Genomic DNA, 14695 nt, shown 5'->3' with positions numbered 1-14695 from the left:
CCAACTACTTTTTTTAAAATATAAAACTACACTTGAGTATAAAAATATGTCAGCAGATTATACAGCCAACAGAAATCACGCACAAAAAAATTAAGACTTAAGAGACCCATGAATTAGAAATAGGATTTGAGCTAATCTTCAAACTAGTAGGGGGAAAAGAAAAGAGAGGCAGAGACATCCCAAGACAATGATGGAAGTGATATGGACAGAGAGGAAAAAGGGTGGAGGACAGCAGACAGAATTTAAGAAGAGACAACAAAGAGAATTTGTTACACAGGAAGGGGACATGATTTATGTCCAAAATCTGAGGGTGCTTGGCAGTCATTTTTTTTAAAATCACAGTTTCAGAAATGGAACTACTTAAAAAAATAAACACAAAAGAATAAAACAACAAAAACAAAACCCAGAGTCCTTCCCTTATTACAGTGTATTCAATGTTTTAAATTCATTTCCAGTAAATTAAATTAAGTAGAATCCTGATAAGTGCATAGAAGGGGATTCAGTGACCTCCACCCATCAGAGAGGCTTTTCTTACTGGGTGTCACTTGAGGTAATTTGAAGGCCCAATTGACTGCAAACTGGCTTATCTGTACCTATATGAAATTAGATGCCATACTTTCCATGGTTTAGCAGAGGGCCCCTACATTTTATATGTTATTCACAATAAAAAGGACATCATAGAAAACTAGTCATTCACATACTATTCTCTGTATGGGGTAAAGGTTATTTCACAACACATTTATACAGAAAATATACAAATGCAATGTTACGGAAGAAAAACCCCATAAACAGAATTAAGAACTTATTTCTAAGAGTGCATGTGAAAAATATCCACAAACTTACAGTACAGCAGGAAAAAACTAAAAAGCCAGAAATAGAATGTTACATGAAAACCTTGTGGAAATTTCAAAATTTTAGGTTTCTGCAAAAAATGTAAAAATAGTTAAGGTGTCATTATTTGGCCTAGCAATACACCATGAGAAAGAAACACTAGCATATCACAGCTTCTTGGTCATATGACATTTGCTTTGTATAACAAGCAGCTTATTATTACTATTTTTATTATTTTTTAAAAGCTGTCATATCCTTGCATTCCTTGCAAGTAATACACAACCATGGTAGGGAACCATTTGAGATTATGCTTTAGAGAATAGCAGTGTGATCTGACTGTTCAGTTTTGTTTTGTTCAAGGAGAATTAATTACCTGCTTCTCTACATTATTTCATTAAACATTAACAGATTAGAAGACTGAGGTTCTAAGACTACCACAATGCTAGTCCTTAGATGAAATTCCAAACAATACTCTGTTTTATTGAGCAAAAAATCCCACTAATAATGCCTTGCATGATATCAGAACTTATTTTTTTTCCTTAAACAAAACAAAACACATACCTTAATGCAATTCACAGCTAAAACTTCCATCTATCTTATATTTTACCAGCATAGCCTTGTGATGGCATTCAGAAATACTATTTAACTAAAAAGACAAAATCTGGTTTCAAAATTTTCTTTGACTTTGCACAGATGAGCTGAAAGTCTCTGAATTGAAAATTCTTCTAACAGTGTTGCCCTAAAAACATGAAGATAAATTATATAGTGCTCAATTTTAAGTGATTTTTAAAAATACAGAGTAAAAGTGTTGTAGAGGTACAACAGCTAATCAACACTCTCTCAATGCATTTTAAAAAGGCACCAATATAAAAAATTTTGTAAGTATTTAATACATTAAATTAAGGATCTTAAGAGACCAGTTACTGTATATTTTAATTATTTTGCAGAAACTGGAGGTTTAAAAACATTTCTAAGATAACTTTCCTATATACAAACTATAATTTCTCTGCCACTCTTTTTTTCCTGTGCATTTGGGGAATTCCTGTTTTAGAGTAGTCTTAATAAAATAGTATTTGCTACAATAATATATCGAATGTAAGTAAAGATGATCACAAACGTAACATCCCTTTTCATAAAAATGAACAATTTAAAGTTGAAAAATAACACAGCCAGTACCTTATAATCTAAGTTCTGTCTTGAAACTAAGGCCATACAGATTTTTGTTTGTATTTTTGCAGCCTTTTCTTTTTCTACTTTAATGAATGATTTTGGAGATAAAATGAATTAACAGTGGAAAATAAATAAACCAATTTTCATTGAAATGCCTTCACTGGTATAAAACTTATGAAATATTAAAATATCATAAAGACTTCAGGGTGGTTGTGTGAGGTGTACAACACACACAAAACAATACCAAAATCACTAAAATTCTCTTGTTATTGTCCATCTGTCATTTACATAGCAGTTGGGGTGGGGTTTTTTTGTATCTTCCTATCCAAAAGTAATTTGTTTCCTTCTCTTTGGAGATTATATAAAATCAGCTTAAATTCTCTAGTTTTTTTTGACTCTTTTGATTTCTTCTGAAGTAGGTAGTTGCAACTTTCAATAGTTGCCAAATGTCCTAGCCACACACTAGTTACTTCTTTAATATTTCTTAATACAATCTGGTAAGAAGAAAGCTCAGGCATTAACAGTAGTTAGCTCTCTATATGTTCTTGCAACACAGCTGACCACTCTAATTGCTTCTTTTTATACATTTTCTCTAAAAGATTGTATGTGTGTATACATAATTGTTTGTATGTATGTAGGAGATACCCTTCACTTTGTAGCCAAATCTAAATCCTGCTCTCTTATTCTCCCATTTTGTCCCTCTAGAATATTCTCAACGGATGTTTCAGCAACTCGAAATTGCTTCCGATCTGCTGATTGGTCACTTCCACTATTGTAAAAAGCCAGGGTAGAATAGCTTTTTAAGTGATTGACCACCAGTAGAGAGAGGCTGCAGGTTTCTCCATCAAGAGTAGGAGAGAAAATTCTGGGCAAAATTAGGGCAATGCAATATGATGAATTTCTGAATTTTTGCCAACATGGAAAACACAAAAACTAACCCATTTTTATGCCCCTTAAATACTCTGTATTGTAAAATCTCAGCTGAATAAACTGAGCATAAAACTGTTCTATAAAACTTGACTTATTTGGTGTCTGACCCCCATACTTATTTTTAGGTGCTACCACCTTGCTTATTTCCTTTAGTGAAGAAGAGGCATGCAAATATAGCCATCCAGATTTCCCAGAAAGTACCGTGTCCACAGACATTCTTCCTAAACCTGCACACTGGAATCGACCTTGTCCTCATTTGTCCCAGCCACGCCCTGAGCCATCTTTACCTTTTTCTGTTCCTCAGATCATGAGGCTAAGAAAGTACAAGCACACACTTGTAGCAAATGCACTTGCATAAGTACCAAGTCCCTTCGATAAAATAGATCCCTAAAAAGATAAAATGAGAAAAGGAGAGTGCATGAGTCCTGTCTTCATGGGGCACTACACAACTCTTTAGATCCTCCTAAATTCAGTTTCCGCCCAGGGCAGGTACATCATTGTTCACACATTTTTTTTTTAATCGGAAGCAGGAAGAAAATTGAGACAATGCCAGCAGAAATTCACACATAGCCAAAGTTATGCACATACTGACTGCTGTCCAAATGTTTCTTTAAATTGCGGTGAAACACAAAATCACTAATTTAAATGATTTATCTACCACCGAAAGGCAAAAACAAAAATCTCAATTACTTAATGATTAGTTAGGGTGGAGGGGGGAGGGTTTCAATACATGTGTTAGCTTTGAATGAGCTGTATATTAATGCCCCAATGTACCAAAGCATGCAAGAGAAAATAAAATGACCGTTGACATTCTATTTAAAACATTTCACATCTCTGTTTTGGTGCCTCTCTTAGATTTAAGAAAACAGTTTGGACATTTCTCCAAGAATAATGACAGCAGGGGCTAGTAAAAGAGACCCGAGTGGGGGCCATTTTGCGTGGCTCTGGCTGTCGGTGCTCAGAAGCTGCTTAAATAAGCAGATGGTAAACCAGCAAATGAGCAAAGAGCTGCATCGAGACCAGAGGTGCTTATCTGTCCATCGCTCTCTAGTCTTGCTAATTCTCACATCATTCTGTATTAAGAAACATCGTTTCTGCATCCTATTTAATGGTGTTTTTTTTAAGCAGCTATCAGGGACTGCTAACCGAATGTCAGTCTTCATAAATGGTTCTCCGAGGATCCAGTCACCGGCAGGCTTGCCCTCTCTGAACACAAGCAGTGAGTTCTGCCTCCAAGTGTGCCCCCCCGCCCCCACCCCAGATGACCTGAAGCAACCTCACCAAGTTGCTTCCCTCGAATGCTGTAGGACTGCAAAGAACAGAGCACCCACACACGTGACATTAAAGTCTGCGCGTGGACTATGGTGACCTGTATTGATTAAAGGAAGAGAAATTCTGTACTAAGGAGCTGAGATGCATTTCTGACAAGGACTTATACAGAGTTGAACAATTTTGAGACCGAAAAAGTGCTGGACACAGTCACTTTCACTTGGAGGTGCTGTCACATCCTATAATCTAAGAATAAAGCTTTTTGTTTGTAAAAATAAGCTTTTTCTTTGTTTGTTTGATCTATAGTCCAATGTATAAGAGACACAGAAGTTCCCTTTCCCTGCATCAAAAGTGGTAGATGTTATTATTGAAAAAATACCAGAATAAATAGCCCTAGTTCCATAACCTTTGGGGTTTCAAGTTACACATTCAGATCAAATCGGGAATTGCTCCAAGGAGAGTTTGAAAGACACAGCCTATAGTAAGGCATACAAGGTTTGCTGCTGGGAGAGTAAAAGATGAATGGACTGTGGACAGAACACTGGGTGGTCACAGCTTGAAAAACACAAGTGAAAAGAGAAATATACCAGAAAAGGGATTTCTGAGTGGGTTTTTTCCCCCTACTGTTAGCCTAATTATATTTTTTTTCTGCTGACTGGTTAACACTGATTAAATGCCGATAAAGTGACAATCGTAAGCACACTTTTAGCAACAAATATGTATACTATGCGGCCATCGCATTACAACGTTAAAAGAAAACTCCCCAAACAAATTTATGAAAGTAGAGGTCCCTTCTGGAAACTACAGACTGCCTCTTAGCCACTCTTAGACCATATGTTATTCTGAAAACTAGATAAAAATACTATTCATTAAAGGTGTTAAAAGTAAGGCTGCCAGGGTGTCTATAAAATGCCAGTCATCAAAACTATGGAAAAACAGTGCTTAAGTTTAGAAAAATAAGATCCTAGGACCTCGGATGTACTGGAGGTGTCCTTAACTAGCTGTAGTTTAAAAGTTTTGCTATATGGTACAGTGTAACATACTGTGTTATAAATTCCATAGGGGAAGTAAACATAGAACCCACGACAACAACCCACCCAAGGAGTTATCACTGAAAGTAACCATGTGTTTCTGTTCCATGATCTCTAAAGGAAAAACAAAACAGTTTACAATTTAAAACAATTTTTTTCTTTGAAGCATTAAATTACTTATACCATTTTAAACTGCGAAAGTCCCACCCAGAAAACTAAACTTTCCTGCCTTCAATCACAATCTTGAACATCAGTGGCAAATCACAATCTCTTAGGTGAATCTATAGGAATCAATTGATTTTTTTTTTTCAAAGCACGATATGCCTTCTATCTATGCATGGCAGAAAAGAACTGCTCTTAAAATCCCACAAAACAAGCCAAGTAATCAAGATCCCCTGTCCCTGTCCCTTCTGTTTCTTCCTAATTGTAATTAGGCAGAGCAAAGACACTGCGTCCACAAAATAAGAATTAATGACAGTAATAATATTAAAAAAAAAAAAGGTATGTCAACATCTTAGGGAAGGTGGGACTGTAAGTGCAGTATTTCTTCATGTGCAGTTTGTTACTTCATAGGGGTCCCCTTTGGAATGAAAAGGCCTAGTGGAATGTGTGCTCCCCTCGAACAATGTGTGATGAAAACTCGTAACGGTCCTGGCTCCTGTAGCCACAGATGTTGCATTCCAGTGGGTCCCGGTAGCCATGGCAACCCATGTGAATGGTGTACATGACATGGTCTAGGAAAAGAACGCGGCAGTGCTCACACTTGAAGGCCCTAATCTGTTCTCCTTCTCCATTGAAGACTTTGTAGATGTCCTTCAGAGAGCCCTTGGGGGCCTTGGTGGCATCCAAAGCCTTGACATCCTCCTTCATGTAGGCTGGGCTTTGTTTCCTCTTGGGATTTAAGGCAGGGTTTCCTTGGTAGGACTGGTGGTCATCGTGGCTGCTTTCTGAGTCAGTAGAATCCAGGCAGCTATTGCTGGGGGAGGCCTCTCTTTCCTGGGGTCGACTCTTTGGTCTGATGAGAGAGATGGGGCCATCCATGTTGTTCTCGTGACTGTCGGAGGTTTCCCTGCTAATGGGTCTTTCTATCCTGTTTGGATGATAGACCTGAGAATAAGCTGAGCTCATCACGGGGGCCACCTCAGCGATTGTGCTTGGCGGGTGCTGCATCAGCGGGTGAAGGGCCTCGGCTCCAAGGTAGGTGATTGCATTGTTGATGGCTTGGTCCATCATATGAGACTGCATCAGCTCAGCCTCCTTCTCATACGTTAAGTTCATATCAAAGTGAATGTCTGGGTAGCTGTATCGCATGAGCTTTTCCCCTGGAAGAGGGAGGGGAAGAAAAGCAACAAGGAAAAAAAAAAAAGGACACAATAAAATTAGTGGTTGGGTTAAAAATATAAAAGTACAAAGCTAACTAATCAAATCCGTGTTCCACAATATGGTATATCTTATTCTTTAGACCAAGTATGTAGGCTCTTTAATTCTGCTGAGATTCATAGACACTCTAAACCTGCAAAGGGGAGTAGTAATAAAAATGTCACAAGCCATTTGTATTTGTTCTATGCCATCGTGAAAATGTGTCCAGCCTGAGAAGTATAATTGAGTGTTTAATCTTATTTTAATTCAATATTAAAATTTCCACTTGTCTGGAGCTCAGCAAATACAGGAGAAAGAAAAAACACCAGGTCGGAGGCTATGCTTGTCTATGCTTGTTTTGCATATTTTAAACATCAGTGACCAAGTCACAGAGATAAAAACAAAAACAAAAAAAACCCTAGACTGATCTGGTTATAAAATCTGTCACCTCACTATTGTATAGGGCTAATTTGGCTGATTTAGCTATATATTAAAAAAACAATTTTTTTTTGTTAATCCTCACTTGAGAATATTTTTTTCATTGATTTTTAGGGAAAGTGGAAGAGAAAGGGAAAGACAGAGAGAAAAACTGATGTGAGCGAAATACATCGATTGGTTGCCTCCTTTATGAGCCCTGACCAGGGCCCAGGCCAGGTAAAGGCCTGCAACCAAGGTACATGCCCTTGACCAGAATGGAACTCAGGACCCTTTGATCTGCAGGCCAATGCTCTATCCACTGAGCCAAACTGGCGAGGGCATGAGATCAGTTATTCATATATTTATTGTGACACCAATTTGTAAAGCTGTGAGATTTCCCCCCAAAGTACTAGCAGTTATGTAGATATGGCTTCACTAGACAGTGTGATTTTACCAGGAGGAGGAGATAGAAGAACAACACATCAGAAGAGTCAAGAATATTGGCAAAAGAGTAGAAAAAGCGATGAGCCATGGAATTGAATTTGGATAAGAGAGGAGACTAACATATATGCAGAAAGCTCAGGGATCACTGGCTGAGCGGGCTTGGCAAGGTCAAAGAACAGTATTGAACTGTGGGACATAGTAAAAAGGAATTTACGTTAAGTGTGGAATGATGAAATCTTCATTTCAGATATGGAAACAGTTAGTAGGCAATTGCTATCTATTGCTACTAAGGCAGAATCTAAATAAAGAAAAAAAGCCCATCAAATTCCTAATAAAAATCTGAAGTCATTACTTTAGAATCAAAATGTAAATTAAAAAAACCTGTCCCTCTTTTCTAAGGAATGTAATAAAATCAAATTGAGACTAGCATTTCTAAGTCATAAAAAAAAGAAAATGTTTTAAAAAGCAGAGCTAAATAAATTCAGAAGACAGAAAAAATAGTAACGTATTTCATATTTTCCCAACTACACTAGTGTCTAGTTGAGAGATAGACTTTTAATGGACATCCATCAAATTAGTCAATTTTAAAAATAGATGAACTTCCATTTAAATAAAGAGAAAGAGACAGAAAGGAAAGTCCCTGAGAGCCAATGGCAGGCCTCCGAACATACTCTCAAGGGCTTCACATTGGCCTACTATGAACCGTGGTCCTTAGGGCTACCCCCAGCCTTCTCTCAGTAAGCTTTGTCATTAATCTCTCCAGCTTCCTTAAGGCGATATTTTGGTGATTTGTTCGTTCTTCAGTTTTGGAGTGAAAGGAAACCTTCACTGTTCTTATTGGAGTCACAGAATTTTATTACCCTTTCCTCCCTGAAATAACCAAGATTTTCTGCCAATTGCCATTCAACTCACATAAGATATTCCACAATGACTTTTACAATAGCATGTGAGAATCCATTAGAGTATTTTTTATTTCTTCTAATTTCTACCCCGTATAAGGTTTGTAAAAATAGATATTACATATACAATCAATGACAATTCTACACTTTGAATCTCTATTATTTACATGGTCTTTAAAAATTAGATGCTTTTTGTATCCTCAGAGATACTTTATGACTTACAATATGCGGAATGATGCCAACTCTTGAGTACATCGAAGAGTATTTATGGGCATGGAAATGTAAAAGGGAAGCCTAATACATCATTTAATCTTTTCAGTTCAAAATCATAGGCTGGGTGAAAACAAAGATCCAAATATGAAACATCTTGAACGTAGGTTGCTGCATTATTTTGCTAGTGCAAAACTAAAATAACGAGAGAGGTTTCTTTTTATCCTAGATCAAATACTAAACGCATTAGCATCATGTACAGAAAACAGTTTAAAGAACTGGTGCTAAAGAACATTTTAAAACGCAATGCAAAACTGGCTAACAGCCTACATCATTTCCCTGAAACACTATTTTTAATTTAAATGAACATTTTATTTTTACATGCTGTGTCAATTTCTATATCATTTCATTGTGAGACAGCAATTTACTACTATCAATCTTTCCTTTGTTTCTCTTTCTTCAGCTCATATACTTAAGTGTGTGTGTGTGTGTGTGTGTGTGTGTGTGTGTGCACTTGCACACGCAAGTATGATACACATGGAGTGGCATAAAGTAGAAAAGAATAATGGAGAAAAGAGACTAATGTTTATTTCATGAACGGAAATACAGCATATATACTTCCAATACATGGGAACATGTCTTTGCCCATTAAAAATCACCTTTTTAAAGAAATAAAAGCATTCGTAATGCTTACCCACAAACTTTTGTGGAGTGGAGCTTTTACGTTTTCCCATATTCCCCGTGAGCTTCTCTATGACAGCAGGTCTCTCAAAAGGCACCAGAGAAATATTGTTGTCCATAATAGGCTCTTGTTCCTTACAATCTTCTATAGGAGGTACTATATGAAACCATACAAAAATGCAATCTCATAATTTCTTCAACACTTTAAAGGTACAAAGCTGAATTTGCCATCTCACCATGTGTTACACAAACATAAGCTGGTAGGCTGGAGCAAAAGCAAGTAGAAAGATAACCTCCAGTGTTCAAGTCCCCGGTAGTTTTACTCTCACACACAGAGGACTTCTTTTTATCTGAGTCTCTCTCTGATCAATAGCATAAACTGTTGCCACTTTTATGGGTGGCAAACATGTTCATCTTGCTTCTCATCTTATGCCCCTGAAAGTGTTTTTAACAGTGATTAAAATCAATACTACTTTAAGACTGCACTATTCTCAAGGCTTTTGGAGTTTATTTTTGTAAAACAATTTAAGTCCACTCGTTTGCAGAAAAACTTCAACAGACACACATCAGCAGGATAAAAGAATCTATTTCCAAACTGGCATATTTGCTCACTGAACTGCTCTAATGTATTCAGCATAAACTTTCCAATGCTGCTCCCTCTTCATCCCATTTCGTTAGTTGCTATAGGCTAATATACTAGCTCCGTGGTGGGCAAACTGAGGCTCGCGAGCCACATGCGGCTCTTTGGCCCCTTGAGTGTGGCTCTTCCTAAGCCTTAGGAGGACCCTAATTAAGTGAATAACAATGTACCTACCTATATAGTTTAAGTTTAAAAAATTTGGCTCTCAAAAGAAATTTCAATCGTTTTACTGTTGATATTTGGCTTTGCTGACTAAGGAGTTTGCCGACCACTGTCTAGCTTATAGGTTATACATTGACATGCATAGTGTAGACCAGTGGTTCTCAACCTTCTGGCCCTTTAAATACAGTTCCTCATGTTGTGACCCCAACCATGAAATTATTTTCGTTGCTACTTCATAACTGTAATGTTGCTACTATTATGAATCGTAATGTAAATATCTGATATGCAGGATGGTTTTAGGCAACCCCTGTGAAAGGGACGTTCGACCACCAAAGGGGCCGTGACCCACAGATTGAGAACCACTGGTGTAGACAAAGAACTTGTAAAAGTTGTTTTTGAATAAAAATATTGTCAAAAAACATTTAACCAAGGACAGATTTAACTAGGTAACATCTGAGGACAGACTGAGATCAGCTGATTAAAACCATGTTCATAGGAAAGACCATAACTTATTGCTTCTTGATTACTGTTGATTTCTCCAATTGTATCTGTGCCAATACTGTTTGGAAACCACAGGGTTTCATATCTTAGGATATCATTACTTGTTCAGCATGCTCTGTATAGTGATTTATTCTGCTCCTTGCATTTGCAAAGGATAGTTCACTGTGCAAAACACAATGCATTCTCATTTATAAGGGCGGAAGCTAAAATAAAGTGAGAAAACAAGAGATGAAAGTTAAGAAAATCCATGCACAATTCAGGTGACCTAGTTAATAAGCAATATAGGTTGCATATTTTGAAAAAAATGAAAAACAGCATCATAAAACTGTTTTCCTCAATTGGATATGTTTAAAGAGATCGACATTCAATCTAAAGTTTGGGATTAACCTAATGTAGTCTGGTAGATGGGCCAGAAAATTTTAATCTTACTTCTCTGTTTCATAACAGATCCTCCGGTTACTGATGACAAGGGATGCTAGAATTATTGGATGTTGATTTGGAAAAAAATATTCCAAGAACAGATTCAGAAACAAGGAAATGCTTTGCTCATTTGTTATACTGATATAATTGATAACATTACCAGGTGGAAAAAGTATGTCCTAGATTATGTATGTCCTATCTTAGAAAAAACTAAAATTAAAAAAGAAAAAAAAAGAACTTAAAAAGTAAAGCAAAGAGAGGATTCAGATAAGGGGGTACAGGAGGATGGAATGGCAGTGGTGATGTAGGGGGGAACCATGCAATTAGATGCAGATTATTGTCAAAATCTTAACTTGTTTTGGGTGGATTCTCAGGCACTTACTATATTATTTAAAAAGTGCCTATAGACCAAATAACTATAAATCAAAGATGAAAATATGTCACAGACCAAGATCCCAAATTAAATAAGAAAAGAAAAAAAAGTTTGTTGTAAATTTTGCTAAAAAACAGCAAAACTGGTTAACAGGGTTTGTCCCAAAATTGAATATACTAATTAGTTTTGAAATGAGTAGTCTAAAACTTAGCAGTTTTGCTCTAAGTCTCACCTTGAATTTTCATATTTGCACACATTTAACATTCAAAACGAAACCTGGGTGTGGGAACTGTCCCACACCACATCCACCTCAATTCAGATGATTTGTCCCCAGTTCAATGAAGCTCATGTGAACTGAAAACAATGACTTTGGCAGAGCTCTGGTCTAAAGTGTGCGTTGCAGAAGTCCTTTACAGATCAGATGTTGATCCTGTTTCTACCATATTAACAACAACAATAACAACAAGAGCTGACGTGTTAAGGATTTGCATTTAATAATTCATTTAATGCTTTCAATAACCCCGAGATACAACTGCCTTCTCCATTTTACAGGTGGGGAAACAAAGACCCAGATGTGATGTTATTCCCTTAGGGTCTACATCTAGTTAGTAAGGAATACAGTATAAGAGTTGAACCTAAATGGTCTAGTTCCAGGGACTGGGCTCTTAGCCACTATGCTGTAGTATTCTTTTTAGACATAATTTGAATTTTGACTTTATATAAACAAGATTGACATATTTTTATGGTCTGCCATTGGGGAAATATCTGATACATTTTCTCAGGTATGTAACTAACCTGAACTTTTTGCTTTCACGAATCTGTGCAACTCATCAAAATGTTTCTGGATACACAGGGTGGTGGGCAAAAGTAGGTTTACACTCGTGAGTATGTTTAGTTAACTCAATGATGTGTTACTCCCATAATGAGACATTTACCTAGGCTATGAAAATACCAATATGCAAACTTCACTTGTTGGAGCAAACTTCATAACCAAATATCTTCTTTAGAGTTATTTTTAAAGATATAACCAGGATAAAAGTAGAATTATACTTGCATTATTTTATTATCTCGTCTCATTGATTAATCATAATGACAGAACCATGTCATTATTCCCAACACAGATCTACTGTACTGAACCATCCACTTAAATTTCAAACTCCAAGAATACACAATCTGAGAGACCTAGATTAGGTCATGTGTCTATCCCGTGACCAGAAGCAGGCCCGGCACCCAGACCGACAGTCCTGCCATGGCTTCCTACAATGAGAGACAGTTCTCTAAAGGGAAATGAAAGTCTTGTTATCAAAAGAAGAAGGAAGGTATATAGGGCAGGCAAAAACAACAAATGTCTTCTATATTCTCACATATTTTCTCCATGTTGTTGAAGCTAAAACAAACTTTTCAGTTATCTGAGTTATTTTCTTGAGAACATTGGACAGTGCTAATACTTGCTTTGGTTTCTGTCAAATCACTATTTCCATTTTCAAGCCTTCTGCTCTTACTCATCTTCATGCCTTTTCTTTTTTTAAATTTTTTTATTCCTGATGTGTTCTTGACCTTCTAGATGTCTCACTATATTCTTAGCTATATAATTTATAAAACTTGTTACTTTAGGCTACTGTCTATATAATGATGGCTCCCACAACTTTATTTCCTACCCACCCCTCTCTCCAGATCTTTTTTTAAAAAATATTTTTATTGATTTCAGAGAAGAAGGGAGAGGGAGAGAGAGAGAGATAGAAACATCAACGATGAGAGAGAATCACTGAATGACTGCCTCCTGCACATTCCCTACTGGGGATTGATCCTGCAACCCAAGCACGTGCCCTTGACTGGAATTGAACCTGGGACCCTTCAGTCCACAGGCCAAGGCTCTATCCACTGAGCCAAACCAGCTAGGGCTTTCTCCAGATCTTGATATACATGCATATATCAAGAATATATATACATATACATATACCTATATCTAATATATATATCTATACATACAATATTTGACTTCTTCTTAGATTCACTTGGCTATCTCTAATAGATACTTAAAGGATAATGTGTTGAAAAACTGAAATCTCCATTTCCATCCCCAAACTTTTTCTTATTTCTCTAATTTCCAACTCTGTGAATTGCACTACTACCTACCTGATCATCCATGCTAGATAATTGTGGCAGATTCTAGATTTCTTCCTTTCACCCAGTCTCCTCTTCCCTACCAGCTCTCCATAAATATGGAGAAAGAGGAGAGGGAGAGAGAGGGAGAAAGAGATGGGAGAAAGGGAGGGAGAGGGAGAGGGAGAGGGGAAGGGAGAGGAAGAAGGAGAGGGAAAGGGAGAGGAAGAGGGAGGGAGAGGGAGAGGAAGAGGGAGAGAGAGAGAGAGAGAGAGAACCAAGTGTTTTAGATTGAACATCTATAGTTGCTCCCAATTACCTGAATTTTCTGGATATTGCAGGCCTCTGAGCACAACTAATCAGTAGGTTGTTGCAATGGTCCACTTGCTTCTATGTCAACTCTTCTGATCTCTCTCCCATATTTCCAGCAATAAAATTTTAATGTGATAATGTTTTTTTAGGATAAATTACAATTCTTCACTTAGTACAGACCCTTGATTCCCTGTTCATAGCCTCAATCTCTTAGCCTTACCACCCTCCAATGCTTCTTGCCCTTACAAACTAGGCTCTGATTATACATGGCTGCTTCTAGGTCCGTAACCTACCCTGCTGTTCTACATTTCTATGTCTTCACACATGCTGTTCTTTCTGCATGAAACACCCTCCTCCACTTATTCAGCTGTCTATATCTCCTTTCAAAAGTCCACTCGAACATAACTTTCCCTAGCAATTCCTCTTGGATACCCAGAGGTGTGCCCTCATAATGCTTATCACAGTGTTCTCACTGTAGGTTTACAGGTCAAATTCTTCCAAGTGTTTGTAAATGACCTTAGGGTAGAAACTGCTTTTTATTTGACTTTGTATCTGTAGTACCTTTTATGATGTGAGACAAATATACTAGTCAGTGGATGTTTCCTAAGTGACTTAATGAAGGAAATGTTACCCAATGAAAATAGGGTGAAAAAATATACTAGAAGGTTTACAGGTTCCCAGTATGCCTCCATACTTGCAATAAAGAAATTCTCTTTACCAAATCATCCAAACCATATTTTTAAAACGCTATATTTTTTTTCTTTAAAGTCAACTATCTTTCCAGTTTACACTTCCATTTTTGTCTCTGGGCAAGGGGAACACTAAATTATATACTTTGATTTTTAGAGCTTTTTCTTCATGCTGAATAGACTTGCAAAATGAGCATAAAATAACTTTCAAATAAGATAATGTGCCATAAAACCAAATTCATTGTTATCTTTAT

The 14695-nt window shown here is 37.0% G+C and overlaps 1 protein-coding gene across 3 annotated transcripts in view; it reads right to left on the bottom strand.

The window, feature by feature from the left end:
* Positions 1 to 1050: 1050 nt before the first annotated feature.
* The window catches only part of IKZF2 (IKAROS family zinc finger 2), a 159974-nt gene continuing 146329 nt past the window's right edge, over positions 1051 to 14695 (bottom strand). For all 3 annotated transcript variants that reach the window (XM_015558121.1, XM_006778933.2, XM_006778930.2), the window contains one exon: positions 1051 to 6553. In XM_015558121.1, the coding sequence (XP_015413607.1) occupies positions 5829 to 6553 (725 nt within the window). In that variant the 3' untranslated portion in view covers positions 1051 to 5828. The remainder of the gene's footprint in view (positions 6554 to 14695) is intronic.

Source organism: Myotis davidii, unplaced genomic scaffold (genome assembly GCF_000327345.1).
Source record: "Myotis davidii unplaced genomic scaffold, ASM32734v1 scaffold268, whole genome shotgun sequence".
Classification (NCBI taxonomy): Eukaryota; Metazoa; Chordata; class Mammalia; order Chiroptera; family Vespertilionidae; genus Myotis; species Myotis davidii.
The sequence above is the reverse complement of the archived record's forward strand: the minus strand, read 5'-3'. Positions and strand labels throughout refer to the sequence as shown.